At 38.0% G+C, this 22,432-nt stretch overlaps 1 protein-coding gene across 3 annotated transcripts in view; it reads left to right on the top strand.

Moving 5' to 3' along the window:
* RGS17 (regulator of G protein signaling 17) overlaps positions 1-22,432 on the top strand; it is a 96,321-nt gene that overhangs the window by 14,018 nt on the left and 59,871 nt on the right. For 2 of the 3 annotated variants that reach the window (XM_066248226.1, XM_066248223.1), the window contains exon 2: positions 1,975-2,096. The exons of the other annotated variant lie outside the window; for it this stretch is intronic. In XM_066248226.1, coding sequence (XP_066104323.1) covers positions 2,089-2,096 — 8 coding nt within the window. In that variant the 5' untranslated portion in view covers positions 1,975-2,088. The remainder of the gene's footprint in view (positions 1-1,974; positions 2,097-22,432) is intronic. 3 annotated transcript variants of the gene reach the window in all.

Here is a 22,432-nt window from a genome sequence, read left to right as displayed (position 1 = left end):
TCATCCCATTTACTGCTTTGTAAATTATTTTATTAATTATCATTCTCCTTCCTCCAACAAGGTAGATGTAAACTGGTATGCCAGACAATGAAAGAAACACAGTAGATGCTCAGTATGTTTAAGGAATGAATATTTTATGGATGGGGAAGAACTCAGCTCAGTGCTGATGTGATAACTAAATGCATGGTTTTGCCAGGAATAGAATAAGTTCTCCCTAAAATCTTAGCTGAGAAGAGACTGATGATTCTGATGACAGATTTCATACTGGGAACTTTAAGAGCACTGGGGTTTGGAGAAATAGCACAGGTTCTCTGTACATTTTCCTTTTCACTCACAAGAAGAAGGGGACCAATATAAATGGTAAGTTTATGAATATTCATTGAGCAGGTTTCTAAGGGGTGGAGTCTAAGTGGAAAGGGCCCTACATTGTGGCAAATTTCTTTTCCTCTCCTTTTGGATAAGATTATTTAATATTACCCATTTAAAATTTGGAAAATAGCTTTCAAAACTATCTTTTGCACCTGACCGGTGGTGGCGCAGTGGATAGTGTCAACCTGGGATGCAGAGGTCCTAGGTTTGAAACCCCAAGGTCGCTGCCTAGAGCACAGGCTCATCAACATGATACCGAGGTCACTGACTTGAGCCCAAAGGTCACTGGCTTGAGCCAAGGTTGCTGACCTGAGCAAGGGGTCACTGACTTGACTTCAACCTCCCGGTCAAAGCACATATGAAAAGCAATCAGTGAACAACTAAAGTGACACAACTACAAGTCAGTGTTTTTCCTCTCTCCTTCCCTGCCCCCTCTAAAAAAATTAAATAAAATAATTAAATAAAACTATTTAAAAAAAACTTCTTTTTGCTATTTTAACATAAATAATTTTCAGGACTCTTTCTAAGAAGGATCATCTATTAGGTACAACTCCTTTTATGATCCCTCCTGGAGCTAACAATAAAATTCTTATTGTGTTAAAATGTTTGTGTGTTGGCCCTGGCCAGTGGCTCAATGGATAGAACGTCAGCCCAGCACATGGATGTCCTGGGTTCAATCCCCAGTTAGGGCACACATGAGAAGAGATCATCTGCTTTTCTTCCCCTCTCTCTCTAGCATTTCTCCCTCTTTCTCTCCAACTTGATTGGTTCAAGCATGGCCCCAGGTGCTGAGGATAGCTCAGTTGGTTCCAGCATCAGACTCAGATGCTAAAAATAGCTCAGTACTCGAACATCTGCCCAATATGCGGGTTGCCAGAAGAGATCATCTGCTTTTCTTCCCCTCTCTCTCTAGCATTTCTCCCTCTTTCTCTCCAACTTGATTGGTTCAAGCATGGCCCCAGGTGCTGAGGATAGCTCAGTTGGTTCCAGCATCAGGCTCAGGTCCTAAAAATAGCTCAGTACTCGAACATCTGCCCAATATGGGGGTTGCCAGTTGGGGAACATGTGGGAGTGTGTCTCACTATATCCCTTCCTCTCACTTAAAAAAAATGTTTGTGTGCACATGTGTGCATGTGTGTGCCTGTGTGTTGGCTGTAAGAAATGCAGCAAAATTGCCTAAAATATAAATCAAATCAAATGCCTGACATATCAATAGACAGGCAGAGGTGCCAATTGTGAGAAGACCCTTAGTGCTAGAGGGGAAAAGAAGCAGCTGCTGAGACGGGAGCCACAGGAGTAGGTGAGCCGAGGACACTCTGCATGTAGAGAGAAGAGGACTAAACAGAGGAGAGCCGCCGCAGATCGGTCGCAAAGCCAAGGGAAACTTATTTTACACGTTTATTTTAGGTTTGTAGAAAAGTAAGTTTGTGGGCAATGGAAAGCAAATTTATCAATGTGGAAGATTCAGGAAAAATGCTGTAAAATTTTCTGGAGCACCAATTTTATGCATTCTTGAGAAAGTGTAAATGTTTATCAAAATCAAAACAAATATTAGGAAAAAACTTATATTTATAATTTACTAATTCATTCATTCACTTATTTTAGGTTGGACCTGGTGCTTGGGAGAAATTTTGATTAATTAGGCCCTATTTTGGGCTTCGCCTCCAGACTTCAGGGTACAAGTTAGCAGTGCAGAGATAGTGGAATTTCCCCGAGGCTATGGACAGGTAAGGTGTTTTAGAATCACGGGGTATAATAAGCTCAAAGAAACCATCTGAGTCCACAAAAATAATGGGTCCTTTTGTTCTCCTCATCTCCTCATTATTAATATTTTAACTCACAGCCAGAAGAAAGATTTTGTGGGACAAATATTACAAATTGGTTTTTCTCTAAAAACTTTATGAAACACCCAAAATGACAAAAAAAAAAAGTGTTTTCTGCTTAGAAGACAAATTTAAAAATAATCTAATTTTCCTTCTATGCTGAATGAGAAGATTTGATTGTAATATTAACTGTATTGCTTGTCAGTTGACCAAATGGTTAGCTGTTAAAACAAGTAAGAAAAGACTCTTCTGATTATAATTTTCTTAATTGTTCCACAAGAAGATGTCCAATTTAATGTTTTTGTGTAATGAGCAAAAAAGTTAATTTTCAAAGTTTTGATCAGATAAGAATATACAAGTTTAGAAAGTGGGAATCAGCATTAAAATGAAAAATAATCACTTCACTACTCATTGGGAAAGCCATCTTTAGAATTCAATATGAAATAAAGTAGAGATTTTTATTTATGCTCATTCTCTTACTGGAAAGCTAAACACTGAACATTGAAAATAAGGGGATAAACCAGCAATTGAAGTGCAGATAATACAAACGTAAGGAAGAAATCAATGTGGGACTGAAACATCTTTCAAATCACAAAGCAAAGACTAAATTCATAATGTAACGTTTTATTTGTTGTGTCTCTCTGATGTTCCACTGCACTTGGCTCCTATAGCAATAGTCTGGGAATGAAGAGTAAGTGGTGGTGGGGGAGGAAATGTTGTTAAGTTAAAGGGATTCATGCTGAATGATTGAGAGAATTTTTGTGTCTGGCTCACCCAGGGAAATTTCTCTTTTGATACAGACTGATTGAGCACCTAGTATGTGTGGGCCACTGTTCTGGGAGAGTCACGTTTATTAACGGACAATACAGACAAAGCTGCCTGCTTCCTGAGGGATCTATGTTTGACCTTTGATTTTTTTTTTTTTTTCATTTTTCTGAAGCTGGAAACAGGGAGAGACAGTCAGACAGACTCCCGCATGCACCCGACCGGGATCCACCCGGCACGCCCACCAGGGGCTATGCTCTGCCCACCAGGGGGCGATGCTGTGCCCATCCTGGGCATCGCCATGTTGCGACCAGAGCCACTCTAGCGCCTGAGGCAGAGGCCACAGAGCCATCCCCAGCGCCCGGGCCATCTTTGCTCCAATGGAGCCTTGGCTGCGGGAGGGGAAGAGAGAGACAGAGAGGAAGACGCAGCGGAGGGTTGGAGAAGCAAATGGGCGCTTCTCCTGTGTGCCCTGGGTCCTCTGCACGCTAGGCCGATGCTCTACCGCTGAGCCAACTGGCCAGGGCTGACCTTTGATTTTTTTAAACTGGATCTTAGAAGGAATCCTCTGCAAAACAGTTGGAGTCCTTTGTAAAGCAGGTTTTGAATATATATATATATATATATATATATATATATATATATATATATTTGGCATCCAAAGTTCTGGGCACAAGGCAGTGAAGCAGGCTCACTTTTCTTAGGCTAGAAGAGACTTCCCTGCAGTCATTTCCCAGGAATGAGCGCTATTTTATCTTCATCCCTTAGCTGTTGCATGCGTTTGCCTGCCAAACCTGCTTCCCTGTGTTGTTCTGGGCTCTGAGGTCCCTTTCAGAGAGTTTAGGGCATAATTAAGTGAAGCAGGAGATTTCTGAGGTATATCAGAAAAATGGAGATCACCTTTAACAGAGAAAGAAAACCAAGAGAAACGTGTTCCTGAAATGCATATGTAAGCCATAAGATAGGAATGCCATTTTATTGGGTCTAAGCTGTTGGAAAAATTATGAATGGAAATGGTATAATGTGCAGAGCCAGAATGGGGGTGAAATGAATCAAAATAAATAAAGCTGCCAAAGAGAAGAGGCCGAGGCAGCTTAAAAGCGCGAGGAAGGAAGGAAAGACTTGGTCCTCCTTTATTTTGTTTTGACAGGTGTTTAGCAGATTGCCCTACACCTGCCTGTGCTCACAGTTTCCAGTTATGTTATAGGAGAAGCAGCGTCTCCTGAAAGAACTCATTTGGAGTGATCTGAGCTCCCCTTTTACCTGTGATCTGCCTTGGTTCCTAACGACATACGCAGCACCGCAGGAAGCCTTTGTTTCTGAGGGTGGCTCTGAAAGCAAGAAATGATGAATTGCCAAGACCTGTTAGGGATTTGATTGTTCCCAAGGGGAGACAAAGAGGAGAAATCGAGAAATCGGAATGTATGTCAGGAAAATAAGTAACTGTAGCTACTGCTCTGGTCTGTGGTTGGTTGGTTTGTTTGTTGTTTTTTTTCCATGATGAACTTGAGAAGACATTGCAAGTACTTCACCATCACCATCACATGCAATAATTTAAGACTAAACAGAGCAAGTGATATTTTTATAGCTGAGACTTTTAAATAATAATTTTTAAGGTAGATATTATTCTGATGGAGTTAAAATTTGATTATCATAGGCTTGAAGAGACAGCATAGACTTAAAGTTTATTCTGTAGTTATAATTGTTTTATACAAACAGTAGGAAAAATTCATTACATTATTTAGTTTAACTTACAAGAGCAATGAAAGGCTTCCTGGTGAAGTAAATCAATTTAAATAATGCGTTAAATTTGTGATAAATTTGTTTTTTGATAATTAAACTATAACTATTGTATTGTGTGGTAGGAGAGAGCACGGCACAGTGCTTATGAAGACTAAACTACTAACATGTCTGTTTCATCTTGATGTGGGATCAGGAGAACTGAGTTCTAGCTATGCTATACAGCTGCTGAGTGAACTCATGACAGTTAAATGTCATATTCATATGGGGTCACTATCAATATCATCAGGACATTTATGGTGACAACTATTAGTCATCTAGGGTTGCTGATCAACAGTGGACCTGGATGGCTTCTGAAGTTGTGAATTCCGTCTTTCTGAAAGCGTGATTTCAGATGCAGACTCCTTATCGCTTAAGGACCCTCCTCTTCCTCCTCTTTCTTCCGCCACTCTCCTACTTGCAGAGCCCAATATGTTTACTTCTGTGCCTTTGCTTATACTTATCGCTGCCTGAAATGCTGTCCTTCCCTTCACTTTTTGAAATCCTGACCATGTTTTAGGTCTATGCTAAAGTCTTAAAGGCCTTCAAGAGTCCTTGTCTGACCACTTCCTAGTGATCTCTCCTTCCACTGAAACTACCGCATCAGAACAATGACGCTTGTATTCTTGCCTTCTTCATGGGCAAAACTTTTTCCTTCCAATATCCTTGGCAGAGGGTGGCATCTGCTCAGTCACCCATGCTGGAACACCAGCAGTCAACATGACCCTTTCTCACTCACACCCTGCTCCTCTAATCTACCCCTAACCTTGGCTTAGTCGACCTCTTGGGTACTTTCGACCTTTACCCCACGTTCCCCTTTCTGCTCTTCCAGTTCACCGTCATCATCATGTCTGGACTAATACAACATTCTTCTTGACTTCATTTGCATCTCATGCCACCTGTCCTCCACCAGGGTGGTGCCAGAGTGACCAAACATGTGGCTCCAGATGCTTCCTTACACTTAGTAAGCTGCCATGTCTCCCCATCCCCTCCAGATAAAGTCCAGGTACATTGAATGGCTCTTTCCCCGGTTATTCCCACCTGTCTGCCTCCCATTGCTGTTCCCTCTCAGGCACCTTAGGCCATAGCCATATTGAATGAACTAATGGGTTGGGTCTATCTTTTAAAAAAATGGCCATGCTATTCTAAGTCATCCTGATTTTGCTCATGCTGTTACCTCTGGGTGAAATGTTTTACCTGCTTTTATCCACTTAAAAAAAACTTCACCTTGCATACTGCTTTCAATAAAACTCTCTGGCTACCTCTGGAGTAATGCCATGCTTCCTCTTCCACAAGTGAACACTTGGTAAAGGCTTTTTTGATCTCACAGTTAGAAGCTTATTGAGAGTAGGGACTAAATTTGGGGAGTTGGAGGAAGGTGGAGAAAGTTTTTCTTAAAATGCCTAGCACAGGTAATAGGTCCCTAATACATATTTATTTATTAGCTGTCCATTAAGCTGGAAGCTGACCTGTCAATGCTTTCTAGATAAGCCATGATTTTATAAAATGGTAGCAAGTTAGACACAGAGTAACATCTATTTGGTTGCTCATGATTAAATTGGATTGATGATGTAGACATTTTTGGAATACTTAGGACAGGTTGAATGAAGTTGACTGGGTTCCAAATTCCATGAGGCTACTCTGCCCAAGGTTATCATTGTGCTCTGAGGAAATCCCCAAATCTGCATTGGCTTACAAGGTCCTCTGTGATCTGTCCATACCCTCTCTCTATATCCTGTCCCCATTAGCTCTCTGATCATGCAATAGGCCAGAATATTAGCATTTCAGGTCCTTTGTTGCTCTTGCCTGGAATGTTCTTTCACAGAACATATTATGTGGTTTACTTTCTTATTGTCTGTATTTTGGCTTAAAATGTCACACCTTTTCAGGGACACGTTCCTTGACCACTATTTAAAATTGCAAGCTCCTCCTCCCTTGCCACTCCCACCTTGTTTCTCTCTATAGAAATTGGGAGTTTATGTGACTTTTGTCTTTTATTCACTACCCTACCTCAGGTACTAAAACAGCCTAAGTTCAAAGTAGCCATTCAATAATTCATTAAGTAAATCAATGGATTCATCTGATATGGACAACATCTTTTCTTATACAGTATATCCAATATGTTTCTTTTTGAATTATCTTTATGTTCATGATCTCATTTCAAGCTTGGTAGCTGGTTAATATCTGACCTTAATCAAACATGGTTCGGATTGAGAGTCATTTATCTTGGGTTTCACTCCTGGCTCTGCCACTTTCTAATTATGTGACCTTGAGTGACTCATTCTATCTTCCTGGGTCCAGTTTTTCTCATTTGTGAAACAGAGCTAATGATACCTAGTAAATTACTAGGAATATGACAAATGCTACAACTGTAAAATTCTGTCAATATGTTAGTTGCTAACTTTTATTTTTTATCTGTGCAAGAAACTGAAGAAGCAATATTGCATCTTGGAAATTTTGAGCATAATAGTTAAACATATGAATTTGAGTTTGTTGTATCTCTGTTGTTTATTAGTTGTATGACTCTGAGAAACTTAATTTGCCTACTTTTCTATAAATAAGGAAGAAATTTTATCACAGAAATGATTGAAATTCTGAATGGGATAATATAGTATATTGTTTCAACAATTCCAAGGCATACATTTTTTTTTCACCTTGTAACATTTTGGAAATTAGTATGCACTTTATAATCAATCAGTGATGTCTTCTGTTCACTGAAATGTGTGATCTACTTTAAACTTTGGCATGTGAAGCAGGTTGGTAATTATAGTTCAGAATCTTTCAGGTCACTCTGACAATTTTAAGACATTCTTCCTCTCTTTCACTGGGAAAAAGTGTCTCTTTCGCTGAATAATAATAAAGTGGTGAGTGGTGTTTTAAAAGTTTAATAGCCGTTATTTGGCAGGTTGTCTTTAAAGTTTGCTTTTCTGATTTTACCTAAAAGAAAAAATTTACACATTTTGTTAAAGCATTAACCACAAAGTCATTTTCTCGTTGAAGGGGAAGGTACTCTGTTTTCCTGGATCCCTCTCCCCGTATCTTCTGTCTGGTTCGGTCGAGACTTTCTCTTCTCTCTGGTTTGGTCATGGAGGACAAGAATAGAAGAATATCCTGGCAACCGCAGCCACCACACTTGAACAGAATGCGGTTGCTAGGAGAAAAGGGTAGTAGCTGCACTCAAGAGGTCACGTGGCTCTGCCTTCCTAGAGGAGCCAGTGGGCTGTGGCAGAAACCAGCAGCCCTGAGCAGCATTCTCCACCGCCCCCCTCTGGGGAAGGACCTGGAAATGGAGCTATCCTATCAGGCTGCCATTAATGGAGGGCAATATTTTATGGCCCATTTAAAATAAAATATGAACACAAAGGGAATAAAAAAGTTACTGCTAAAGATGTCATCATAGAGAAATGTAACATTTCAGCCCATTATTCCTTAAACATTCTTCTATTAAACTGAAACTACTAACTCAGTGTTATAACCTCGCTGTAGCTCATTACTTAACTGTTACAGCTTCATATATATATATATGTTTGTTGTAGTCTCCTGGTTTTCAGTTAAAATAATTGGAAAAATATATAACTGATGAGTGCTCTATGGGTTATTACAAGAAATTCTGCACACATTAACCATATCCTTTGTTCACTGAACTATAAAAATTCTGAGATGGATGTACTTAACTTTCATAATGACTTTCAATAGACAAAGCTCATTGCACAATTCATTTTATTCATTCAGCAATCGTGGTTGAGATTCTACCAAGTGCCAGCCACCAAGTTCCAGGGCCATGGCTAGAATTAAATATGTTAAGATAGAATGCATAAAACAAGACACGTGCACAATGAAAATAGAATGCCTAATGTTTGTGTTGTACTTTTTCTTCATTTGAGGAGGGCTCCAAAATATTTTGGGCTTAGCTTTTATTAGCATTTGAAAAAGAGTAATATTCAGAGAAGTAAATATTTTTGGATTCATTTACATAGGCCAGCCCTTTGTTGGCAACTGTGATTAGATTCCTCCTCATGCATAGAGGGCCTGGAGGAACTCTAAGGGTCCACTGCCATCTGTGACATTGTTTTATAGCCACAGGAGTGAGACAGGCTAAGGAAGATCAATGAACTATCCCTGGATAAGTTTAAGCACACTCGGGTAGTCATTTACCCTACCTCTTTTTATTATGTGCTTAATGAATTCTGGACAAAGTCTACGCCTCGAGTATATATATATCTATTATTGTCCATGTCTACATTTCTTAGACTAAGAAACATGTGATTCAGTTCATCTAGCTGCAAGGCCTATATAATTCAGCTACTCTTATGTTCCCCTTCTCTGGAGAATCAATGAACATATTGACATGTAGGAAACCCTTTTTAACTCAGGAGCCTGTGCCAAGTGATTCTTTGATTCTTTTTTCCCTTTGATCTGAACATTACAAAGTGCGATCATTAGCTTCCATTTGGGTGTGCTTCCATCCAAAATAAAAAATGGAAATAGGTTACAGAGTGGTATGTTTGTGACTTCAGTTTGGAACTTAAAAACATTGTTTTTCTTGACTAGGAAAGACTAAATGTTTATGTCAAATGAAAAATTCCAGTGCAGTCAATCATTCTACTCCTTTATTGTTCAACTCACATCTCTAGGAATACACCAACTATAGAACTAGTCTGTGTGGTGCACATATGTTTGTGTACAAATACACACGTCATATCTGTCATTTTTCTTCACATAGAAGATTGTGAGTTTGCCAGTGTGTTTCTGGCATGTTACATTTCCTGTCCTCCCTGCTGGCCCCATCAGACGGCATCACCTGGTGTTCACTGTTAGGACGTATTGAAGGAGTTGGGTAAAAAAGCTTATCACCTCCCTTAATAGAAGTCTGTACAAGAATAGAATGAGTTCAAAGCACAAGGCTGGTCACTGCATTGATAAAATGATGAGTTTGATATCTTTCTGGTAACTAACCACTGTATAACCACTCACTACCAGTATTTACCAGGGTGGCATGTACTGCTAACTACCAAGGTCAATCCTGCCAGTCTCCATTTCCATTTTCTGAAGAAAGTCTGCTGTATATATAAATGACACTGCCAGTACTTTTAAATAATAGCATACAATATGGTCAAGAATGGAATGGAATGGGATAGAAAAAAATAGAACAGCAGGTAGAATAGTAGTATATAGAATAGTAGTATATAATAGAATGGGCATGAATGTTGAAGTCTATAAGATTAGATTCAAATCTTAATTCTAATGTTTAAATAAGGTCACTTGATTAAAATTTTTGAAGCTCAGATATTCATTTGTAAAATGAAGAAAATATTTATCTGATAGAATTCTAAGAGATAAATTAACTAAACCATTTAACAGTAATGTCCAGTATATATTAGTACTGAAACTATTATTTCTATTCCTTTTGCTCTCTAAATTATAGTTCCAGTATTCTACTAAAAGACTGATATGGAGAATTACATCAAAATATAAACAAATATCTAGGAGAAATAAGCTTTTGGAAGAAAGGACAGATAAACTGTGAGAAATAGTAGCTTATTATTATTATTCCCTCTTACACAGAAAATATATAACGTCTATGAGGAAAATGTGGTCATGTGTGGTATATAAATAAAATACATAAATTGTCTCAATTTACCTTCCCATAAAATTTGGATTAATCAGAACATTCAGAGAGTAGAGCAGATAGGCTAATGCTCTGCCAGGTTGGTAATTAAGGCTCCTCAAGTCTTCATTTTGGGGGGAGAATTCCTGTCTAATTGAAAATGTATTAATTTACCTTCTGTCCCATCAAGGAGAATGTCCTCAATATAGTCTTTGATTTGGAAACTTGGAGAATCTGGAAAATATTGTAAAAACTAGGTCTCACTTAAAGGACTATAGATTTAAAGAGAAGAGGCTGACAGTGAGGTAGCCACATTGTGTTTGTGGTATGGTCAAGGTCTATAACTAGTTTCATACACATTTTTTCCATTTAATTCTCACAACCGCTCTAAGAAGTATCATTCCCCTTGTGAAGCAGTAATTGTATAGATAAGGACATTGACGTGTAGAGAATTTAGGTAATATGCTTACAGTTATTGAAGTAGTCAGTGGTGCAACCAGAATTTTAATACTGAACATCTTATTTAAAAGCCGAATCTCTTTTTTCCCACTCAAATACTTTTATATTGTTCTTCACAAAGTCACTCATGAAATACCAAGTCATTTGGATTCTAGCCAGAGAGGAAATTAGTATGGGCACAATGGATACTTCCTCTGGGACAGATATAGCTGTCTTTTCTTATTTATGAATAAATTTTAGAGTAGAGTTTTTCTCATAGTTATGCTTCTCTAATAATAGCAGGGTGGAAAAATAATTCAAATTGAGTCAGGGTTATACTTATTCAAACTTCAATTATTTTTCCCCCAGAGGTATTTAAATTTTAGTCCAAGTCTTCTCCACTCAATCGTTTTTTAAAAGATTGAAAGTTCTGACAGTACCTATATTTAAGTCAATAAACATTAAATATTAAAAAATGAGACAGCCTGACCTGTGGTGGCACAGTGGATAAAGCGTCGACCTGAAAATGCTGAGGTCGCCGGTTCGAAACCCTGGGCTTGCCTGGTCAAGGCACATATGGGAGTTGATGCTTCCAGCTCCTCCCCCCTTCTCTCTCTCTTTCTCTCTCTGTCTCTCTCTCGCCTTCTCTCTCTCCTCTCTAAAAATGAATAAATAAAAAAATTTTAAAAAAAAATAAGACAAAGTCACTTTTTGCAAACTCTGCTAGATGAGAAAGAGGAGGAAGCCCCGACAGGTAGCTCAGTCAGCTAGAATGTTGTTCTGAGATGCCAAGGTTGCAGGCTTGGTCCCCAGTCGGTGCACACATGGGAAACAACAAATGAATGCACAACTAAAGTGGAATAACAAATAAGTGTTTCTCTCTGTCTCCTTCAAATCAGTCAATAAAAAATAGAGAACAAAAGATATGAAAGGCATGGCTTCATTTTAAAATGTTGTACAAAAGAGTAAACAGAGCCTGACCAGGTGGTGGCGCAGTGGATAGAGCATCAATCCACCTGGGACACTGAGGACCCCGCAGTTACCAGCTAGACATGGGTTCACCAACTTGAGTATGGTGTCAACAGCATGAGTGTGGGATCATAGACATGACCCCATGGTTGCTGGCTTGAGCCCAATGGTCACTGGCTTTAAACCCAAGGTTGCTGACTTGAGCAAGGAGTCACTGTCTCAGCTTGAGCCCCTAGTCAAGGCACATATGAGAAGCAATCAATGAATAACAAAAGTGAAACAACTACAAGTTGTCTTTCTCTCTCCAACAAAAAGAGATAGAGAGAGTGAATAGATTAGAGTTTTATTTCCACTAATTGTCGTGTGTGTGTGCATGTTTATTACTAGTGCATTCTTTTCATTTATCAATCCAATATGTCTAAAGTGATCATATAACTTATTGTCCAAGTCAGTTTCACTTGACTAAGTGCAGGAAGAGTACTAGAAACATTCATCAGGAGCTAAGAGCTGTGAATATGAACAATTCCATGCAAATCAGATTGGTTTCCTAACAGTGACCCCTAAATCTTTCCATTTGGTCCTTTGGACCTGTCTTCCTCTTTCACTCCTTCAGTGCACTGCCTTATAATTATTCCTAGGGATATTATTTCTATTAATCCTTCCTGCTCATCATTGCCCCTTTCAGCCCAATCTTTTCCTTCCTCCTTAAAAACCTCCATATTTGAACCTTACACCATTCATTGTTCCTATCATCCACTTAACTCCCGGGTCAGTCTCCCTCCACCAATTTTTTCTCTTGGCATACTCTCTTACAACCTTATTCCTCTGCTTGATGACTTTAGATATTCATCATAGCATCCTTTGACTTCCTCTTTCAGAGTAATATTGACCTTTATCCTATACTAGACACTCAGTCCCATGTCATGTTTCCCTAGACTGACCCAGGACAAAATTCTGCAACACCTCCTTAATCTCAATATTAGGCATCCTATTCTCTGGCCTCACTGAGCATGCTATTAACTCATCGTTTTCCCAGACCTCTGTAGTCCTTTGACACACAGCGACCTAGCCTCCATTAATTCACTGTCCTTCATCCCTTTGATTTCTTTTTGCTTCTGGATGCCGGAGTTTTTTAAAAATTCATCTCTGGATCTTTAATCCTACTAGGCACATAATAGTTGTTCATTAAACATTTGTAGAATTAAAGAATAAGATATGTATAAAATGAAAGTTTACACCCACAGGTCCTTTCTCCTTGCTTTTGCTCTTAAATATTTGACCATTCTCTCCTGCCATTATAATACATGTTTTGTCAAAAGTCACAAATAACAGGCAACTAGTGCACTGCTTTTTTCCATAATTTTTCAAGGAACAGATAAGTCAAAGTGTCATTAAACTATTACATTTTATTCTTAAGTTATAATCCAACAAATGACTGAGTTGAAACAAATAGGTTCTAGCTGGTTTCTCCCTTGCCAATGTGACATTTAGAGGAGGAATCCCTGCTATAAAGAAGGGACAGCCTCTACCTTTGGCCATGTTTTACAGATGTAAAACAAGGCATGTTTTTTATCGTGTTTCTGAAATCCTTTAAAAAACATTATCTGAAATGAACATGAAAGTCAGAGGTTTTCAGTTTTCAGTGGGTTGATCAAACTGAACACATGAAGGCCAGCTCTGTGATTCTTTTATTTGTCAAATTTAACATGTTAAAACTTTGTAAGAAGACATTTTCCTTACAGCAAAAATATATAATATATATATATAATATATATTCCTAAGTTTTAGGGGTTAACATGAACTAATTGAAAATGAATTATTATTATATGAAATATTTATGTGTCCATGGCCACATAGCTATAGTAATCTATGAGCTGGGAGAGACTTAAAAAGACTGTCTAATTTGATCCTCTTCCTGTTATAGAAAAGGAAGAGGAAGCCCAATGAGGCTCAGTGGCCAACTTAATGTGATAAGGAAATGGACCCGAGTTGACACCCAGGACCCCCAGTTTGCCACAGCGCATGTTATTGAGTGTTCCAGTGGGGAGCAAACACTTTGCCAAGCATTTTATATGCATCACAAAATCCTCACAATACAGTTGTGAAGTTAAGTAAGTCTTATTGTCATCCCCAATTTTTCCAAATAAGGAAATAGCCAGGAGAAGCTAATAAACATTTTATATGACCCAGTAAGTAGGGGACAGAGTCTGCCTTCAGCCACACTGAAGTCACTTTTTGCCAGGACTTTATGCCCTGTCCTAACCCTATAGATGATGCTTCTTCTGCCCGGAGGCCTCTTTGTCTTCTTTCCCTCACCATTGACACCCAAGCGAAATGCCACTACTTTTAGAAGCCATTCCAGCCCTCTCTTCTAGATTCCAACGAGACTTTGTCCATTCCTCCATCTTGTGGCGTTATGAATTAACTATGTGTCTTTCTTCTCTCGAGACTGTTAACCTCTTGAATTTTCTCTTATATTTCTTGGACTTCCCATTTATAGGCATGAGATGTCTAAACAATGATAGTTGGATGATGACAAGGCAAACTGTATTCTTTGGAGAAATGAAGCTGATGCATTTAAATACTTAGAATAGTTTGGATCCTCAGTGTTTTTTGTATTAATATTTATTTGCAAACCAAGCTACCGATGTTTCTTAGAGGATCTAAGTAATCAAGTGCCTTCCCTTATGGAGAGTTATGCATCTCTTTCTCAACTCTGCAAACATAAGTAGTATATAAGTAAATCATTTTTGTCATTTGTCGGTAGAGTTGAAGACATGGCATTCAGGTAACTGGTTTGAGATTCTTCCTCTTACAGTACTTATGTCAGAGAATCATTTGCAGTAGTTTTGAATTTTTTTTTTTTTTTTGTATTTTTCTGAAGCTGGAAACGGGGAGAGACAGTCAGACAGACTCCCGCATGCGCCCGACCGGGATCCACCCGGCACGCCCACCAGGGGCGACGCTCTGCCCACCAGGGGGCAAAGCTCTGCCCCTCTGGGGCGTCGCTCTGCCGCGACCAGAGCCACTCCAGCGCTTGGGGCAGAGGCCAAGGAGCCATCCCCAGCGCCCGGGCCATCTTTGCTCCAATGGAGCCTTGGCTGCGGGAGGGGAAGAGAGAGACAGAGAGGAAGGAGGGGTGGGGGTGGAGAAGCAAATGGGCGCTTCTCCTATGTGCCCTGGCCGGGAATCGAACCCGGGTCCCCCGCACGCCAGGCCGACGCTCTACCGCTGAGCCAACCGGCCAGGGCAGTTTTGAAATTTTAATTCTGTATCTTTATAGAATAGTGTATATTATTCAGAAGTCCGCTATCATCACTCCTATTCAACATAACTCTGAACTATACACTTAAAATTATTAAAATGGTAGATTTTATATTTGTAAGTTTACCACATTAAACAAAATGTGTAAAAAATAAAATAATAGTCACCTCAAAGTCTAGAAAAAGTGCTAACATGAGGCAAGGGTTTTATTAATGATAATTCACCAAACTTTTCAGTGTTGTATTGAATAGGAGTGGTGATAGCGGATATCCCTGCCTTGTTCTGATCTTAAGGGAAATGCTTAGATCTTGGATGCTAGTTATTAAAAAACATGGTATTTACCTCATTGATCTAATACTCTGTGACAAGAATATTAATGAAAACATATGAGTACATATAAAAAATAGCATATCCATTATGTATCAATAATAATATGAATAGTCTAAAAAATATATAATGATTCAGAAATTTCCTAAAAAGCATACCAAACAAGTATTAAACTCTGAATGGTTATATCTGACATTTTTCATTATTATTAAAATTATTCTAGTTGAAGTATAAATGTTCATCTTATTTAATTTATGAAAATTATGTTATATATAACATTATGCTATACTATATAGATATAAACCACAAAATTATATTCATCTGTGAATGTGGTTATTCTAAGAAAAAGATTAAAATTTAAAAATTGAACATCCTAACTCAAATATATTTTACAGAAATGTAATTGATAACAAAACATATAGTCTATGTAAGAGACTGAATAAAGTATAAAAACCCTCCAATGAAAAAATAGAACAGTTGGCAAAAGGAGGTCTATAACTGTTTGTATGTAAATATTACAATAATAAATACATAAACAATAATACAAGATTAAACTCTGTTTTGTGTACTCATAACACTAAACCTACTCTTGCCCACCCCTGTTTATTCCTGTATAGATGAAGAGGGAAAAATAAAGAAAGAGGACTGGAAAAGTATTTTGAGACTTCTGCTCTTCCTTCATTGATTACTTATGTAATTTTCAAGTAATCAATATATTGAAAACAGATCAAAGAACTACAGGAATTAAGAATTATAAAGTTGAAACTTTTCTATTTCCTTGCAACACAGAACCAGCCTTCCTAAATGTATTCAATGCTCTGAATATATTTGGTTTTTAAAGAGTAAGTATGATAAAACATGAAAACTCAGTAGGAAAAAAGTAGAGGACTAGAAGTTATTCTTAATACAATAGGGACATTTTCCCTCTAATCAGCTTTAAATGTATCACTTGGGTCAACATCTGGAACGCTGAGGTCGCTGGTTCAAAACCCCGGGCTTGCCTGGTCAAGGCACATATGGGAGTTGATGCTTCCTGCTCCTTCTACCTTCTCTCTCTCGTCTCTCTCTAAAAATGAATAAATAAATTAAAAAAATAAAAAATAAATAAATAGCATACCTTCTTTAAATCATGGATGTGTGTAACATACTGTGGAAGAGTACATACAGAAAACCTCATTCCTTGATGACACCAGATAACATATAATCATATTTATATAATGTGCTTTTATACATGTTATGACATTTAGGTCTGAGAAAACTTCTGTAGGTAGTAAAGGGTTTTGCTGGTTTGTTTTTTAATTTTTATTACATAGATGAGGAAACAAAAGGCTCAGTAAATTCAAGTGACTTGTCAAAGGTTACCCAGCGATTCAGCACAGGTAGGGTTGAAGCTCTAGTCTTCTGGCTCAGGACCAATGATCTTTTTTTTTTTTTTTTATAATCTTTTTTTATTTTTAATTCTTTTTATTAATTTTTAGAGAGGAGAGAAAGTAAGAGAGAGAAGGGGGAGGGAAGAGCAGGAAGCATCAACTCCCATATGTGCCTTGACCAGGCAAGCCCAGGGTTTTGAACCAGCGACCTCAGCATTTCCAGGTCGACGCTTTATCCACTGCGCCACCACAGGTCAGGCGGACCAATGATCTTTTTACTAGATTAGAGAAAGTCTCCAGAAAGCTTCAAATGGAAATTTGTTGTACGTGGATCTCCTTGTCTACTAACTTAAGACTGTGTTAAGTAGAGACTCTTTGGGGCGACTTTCTGTTCTGCCTATGTCTGTGGGAGACTGTATAAAGTATACATACTATTTATCTTATCCTTAATTATCTTCCCCAAATGCATTCTAGTATCCCTGCCACCTGTCCCATTGTTTACTCTTTATCCTTGGAGAAAGCCAAGAAATGATCAAAATCAGGAGTTGGTCCTTTGCCTGGTTGTTAAGAAATTTGTGGGAGATAAATTATGCTTCTCCTAGTGGAAAAAAGAAAGGTGAACCAAACCAATACTAGTCACACATGATGCATTGACTTAGAAAAAGGATCGCCATCCTGGGCACAAGTGAGAGGACATCCCTGGAGAAAGAACAGTGACTATCAGAGATACAGAAAAGACCAGGTCAGATCACCATGATAATTAAATAATGTCGTTCCCCTGCCTTTAAATAGTGTGCACACACCATAAATATATTCATTGTTGAATGACACCAACCAAAAATCTGGAAGCAAATTAGACATTACATGTGCTATATATATTTTTTTAATGTTTTAAGTACATAGTACTTGTTTGTAAGAGTAATTACTGTTGAGAATAATATTTTCTAAGTAGCATCTTTGTATCTCTTGGTATCCTCGAGTTATTTGTAGTCACTGATAGCACTCTCTCTCCTGGTATAAGGAGAGTGGAAATTTAGTACTCTGAAGCTCTGATAATGCCAAGAAATGGTCAGTCCATTTTCCCTCCTTTTACTGGTTTCCAAACGAAAGCAAGTCATAGAGGGAAATTGAAACCATAACTGCTTCTCTAACACTTTGTTCCTCAGGGGGTACTTGGACTAAAAGGATTGTGCAACAGCAAAACACATCTATAGTACAAGTTATATGAGTCATCCAATGCTTTTTGTATAATTCCAAAAAATTCATAAGCTAAATTGTACTGGGATAATTTGTGAGCAATGTTCTGACCTCTAGCATTTCCAAGACTCACTTGACTTTGTAGCTTAGAGGTATTTTGTAAGTGGACTGTGTTGCTTTAATTTTGTGATACCCCAAGCCTATTCTGCTCATAGTCATGTATAATTGTACATTCTTTATTAAAAGGTAGAAAGAGTAAAGATGGGTTTGGAGGTTGATAAAGACTACAAGCGCTCTGATGAAACAAACAAATTAATGAGGCATTACTTTAGAATACTGATACCAAAATACTGTAGTTTCATGGAGAGATCTTAATAAAATACACATTGATAAAAGCTTCGGTGTCAAAAAATAAATTCAATAAAAAACTTTTTAAGGCCCTGGCCGGTTGGCTCAGTGGTAGAGCGTTGGCCTGGCGTGCAGAAGTCCCAGGTTCGATTCCCGGCCAGGGCACACAGGAGAAGCGCCCATCTACTTCTCCACCCCTCCCCCTCTCCTTCCTCTCTGTCTCTCTCTTTCCCTCCCGCAGCCGAGGCTCCACTGGAGCAAAGATGGCCCAGGCGCTGGGGATGGCTCCTCGACCTCTGCCCCAGGCGCTAGAGTGGCTCTGGTCGCAACAGAGCGACGCCCCGGAGGGGCAGAGCATCACCCCCTGGTGGGCAGAGCGTCGCCCCCTGGTGGGCGTGCAGGGTGGATCCCTGTCGGGCGCATGAGGGAGTCTGACTGTCTCTCCCCGTTTCTGGCTTCAGAAAAATACAGAAAAAAAATTTTTTTAATATTTTTTTATGTAATGGTAAATATCAGTCAGGACACTTTCAGCTGGAGCTGCACATCAAATTTCCACCAGGTTTCCCAATGCATTATTTTTCATCTAAACAGCTTATGGCTTGATCTGAAAATATGTCTTGTCAAATACTGACTGAAAATTGACATTAATTTTGTAATTTCCCCATTATATGATCTAGTTCATTGTCACTGTGCATATCTGTTTCCTAAATATTCCGCAGTAAACATTTTCAGCTTTTGTAACACACAATAAAAATAAACTTTTTTAGCCTGACCTGTGGTGGCGCAGTGGATAAAGCGTTGACCTGGAAATGCTGAGGTCGCCGGTTCAAAACCCTGGGCTTGCCTGGTCAAGGCACATATGGGAGTTGATGCTTCCAGCTCCTCCCTACCTTCTCTCTCTGTCTCTCTCTCCCTCTCTGTCTCTGTCTCTCCCTTTCTCTCTCCTCTCTAAAATGAATAAAAAAATAAAAAATAATCTTTTTTAAGTATAGGGGAAAGTACATTTACTCCAAATACCCAAAGATAATCTAATGAACTGATTTAAGCCACCAGATTACAAGACAAAGAAAATTTATAAATCATATTGCCATTGTGTTAATTCATATTAAGAAATATTACTGCTGAAGTTATTAATAACTATGTGAAAACTAAGTTAAAATGAGAAGGTTACTAGGCAAATGCTGTATCAGAGCAAGAGATAAAATAAATGATTAGTGTCCTCACATTATTATTTGAGAAATGTTCTCACTGTAGAACAATTGGTTGAATGAGGTTGCTTTGTGAAGCTATATGTTTACTTGACTTCGAAATCTAATTTTTCTGTGGGAAGTCCATCAAGTCCTTTCTTTTATCACAGTTCTCCTCACAGCATACAATTTAGTAGCTTAGATTTCAGTCTTTTTAAATACAATTGTACTTATATCATGCCTCCCAAACTATTTAATCTCAATATTTACAAAAGAAAAATTGTGGTCATTCTTGAAAGGATGAATACCTCTACATTTGAATTCTTGCTAATTTTACTCTTAGAGTTCTGAGTTGCTTTCATGCAGTGACTGAAAGTATTTTGGTTGTACTTCCTAAATTACTTTTTTTTAATTTAATTATTCTTTATTGTTCAATTACAATTGACATACAGTATTACGTTCAGGTATATACCCCCATGATTGGACATTATATAACATACTAAGTGATCATCCCAATAAATCTTGTAACCATCTGACACCACACATAGTTATTAAAATATTATTGACTATATTCCCTATATTGTATGTTACATCCCGATGACTATTCTGTAACAACCAACTTGTACCTCCTAGTCCCTCCACCTTTTGCACCCATTCCTTTTATCCTCCCCCATATGGCAACTGTCAAAATGTTCTCTGTATAAGTCTGTTTCTGTTATGCTTGTTTATTTTGTTTTTTAGAATTCAATCGTTGATATGTATTTATTGCCATTTTGTTGTTCACATTTTTTACATTCTTTCTTCTTCCTCTTCTTCTTAAAGAACACCCTTTAACATTTCTTGTAATACTGGTTTGTTGGTGATGAACTTCTTTAGCTTTGTCTTGTCTAGAAAGCTCTTTAGATATCCTTCGATTCTAAATGATAGCTTTGCTGGGTACTGTAATCTTGGTTGTAGGTTCTTGCCTTTTATCACTTTGAATATTCCTTGCCAATCCTTTCTGGCCTGCAAAGTTTCTATTGAGAAATGACTTGGCAGTCTAATGGGAGCGTCCTTGTAGATAATTAACTGCTTTTCTCTTGCTGCTTTTAAGATTCTCTCTTTGTCTTTAACCTTTTCTATTTTAATTATGATGTGCCATAGTGTGGGCATCTTTGGGTTTATCTTATTCAGAACTCTCTGTGCTTCCTGGACTTGATGTCTATGTTTTTCATCAGATTAAGAAAGCTTTCTGTCATTACTTTTTTAAATAGGTTTTTAATTTCTTGCTTTCTCTCTTCTTCCAGCACACCCAAGATATAATTGTTGGTATGCTTGATGTTTTCCCAGAGACTCTAAATTACTTTTTAAAGATGTAGTCACTAAAATATTGGTAGACTTTTCCACTGCTACCTACCATCTTTATTTGCACAGTGCATTATGAAAACGAAAGGTGCATAAAAGCAAAATGGGTGGTTGATTATTCACAATTTTAGTGTTACTTTAGATCACTGCTGTCCAAATGAACTTTTTGGGATGGAAATATACTGCCAACCTAGTCACCACCAGCTACTTGAAATAGGGTGAGTGTGACTGAGGGACTCAATTTTTAATACTGTTTGATTTTAATTAAATTTAAGTAGCAACACGTGAATTGTAGCTACCATACTGGAACAATGCAGAAGACTACTAAGACTGAAAAAAATCATAGGCTTTGCTCAATCAAAATTCATTGTAATATCACAAATTAATTCATCCTAAAAGCACTGAGAAACGTAAAATTAGTGATTAAGAGCACAGGATTTTGAGCCAGATTTCTAGGTTCACATCTGCTATCTGTATTTAAGTCTTGAGCAAGTTATATCACTAACCTCTCTGTAATTTAGTTTCTAATCTTTTATATGAAGGATTGAAACAGTAACACCTATTTGTTAGCATGTTTGTGACAGTTAAAGAATTTAATATTATATTCTGTGTGCTTAGAATATTGCCTGCTGTGGGTAATGCTTAAGCACTCTGACCTGAAAGAAGATAACCAATCTGGAAAGTTCCTATAGGAGTTAGGGTTCCCTTCAGGGTAGCTGTAAATGTATTATCATCCATCACAGTGATTGTGGCATCACTTCTTCCTCTTTTAAAACAAGATTCATCATTTCTTTTCGGCAAAATTGATGTGCAGGCTGATTTATACAGTGAGAAATGAAGTCAGTGATCACTGGTGTTGTGTTTACCTTGGTGATTGGATAGTAATTGTTCTCATGCTTAGAATTAACTTTCGTTTAACCTGTGAATTATAGGATATATTTTAAAAGCAGCATATCCAAATTTGTTATTTGTCCTGAAAACCAATTCACATTGAGTATGATGAATCATGGCATCCTGCTGCCCTGCATCTTTGTATCATTTTTTATTTTATTTTATTTTTTTTTAGTATTGTCATTTTCTCCAATTTGAGGAAAAGAAAAACAGGATGCAAGTACCATGGTGCATTTGGTAGTTAAATCCATAAAAGAATTCTAGAACCAATTATTTTGTATTAGTCAGGAATAACTGAAGCCTATGAATTAGAGATGTAATTATCCTTCAGACAAACACAGATCAGAGATGAACATGGATTCTATGAGCTCTGCTGAATCATCAAGCAAAAAATTGACCAATTTGAAAGGACTGCCACCTCCTCTATAGTCCACTTTCATATGTGACTCCCTCTAAAGAAAGTCACGTAAACCTTCAGAGTAAGCTATACTTGAAGATTGGGTATGTTTGCTTTATTTTCAGAAGGTCAACCTGTTGGGTGTTTAATTTATTTTGTTAATGAAGAAAATGTAAGAGTAATGAAGTAAATGTGGCTATGAAGCTCCAACATAATATTTCCTAATGCCACTCATAGGTAGAGAGGGAACTGGGCATTTTGGGAGTGATTTTCCTTTCAGTAAAAACTGGACTCCCTCCTCAAAGAATAATCCATGGACTAAAGCTGGTGTGTGAGCTAATAGTTACTGATCAGTC

The sequence above is a fragment of the Saccopteryx bilineata genome, chromosome 12 (genome assembly GCF_036850765.1).
Source record: "Saccopteryx bilineata isolate mSacBil1 chromosome 12, mSacBil1_pri_phased_curated, whole genome shotgun sequence".
NCBI lineage: Eukaryota > Metazoa > Chordata > Mammalia > Chiroptera > Emballonuridae > Saccopteryx > Saccopteryx bilineata.
Note: the sequence above shows the minus strand (reverse complement) of the source record. Positions and strands in the feature narration are given on the sequence as shown.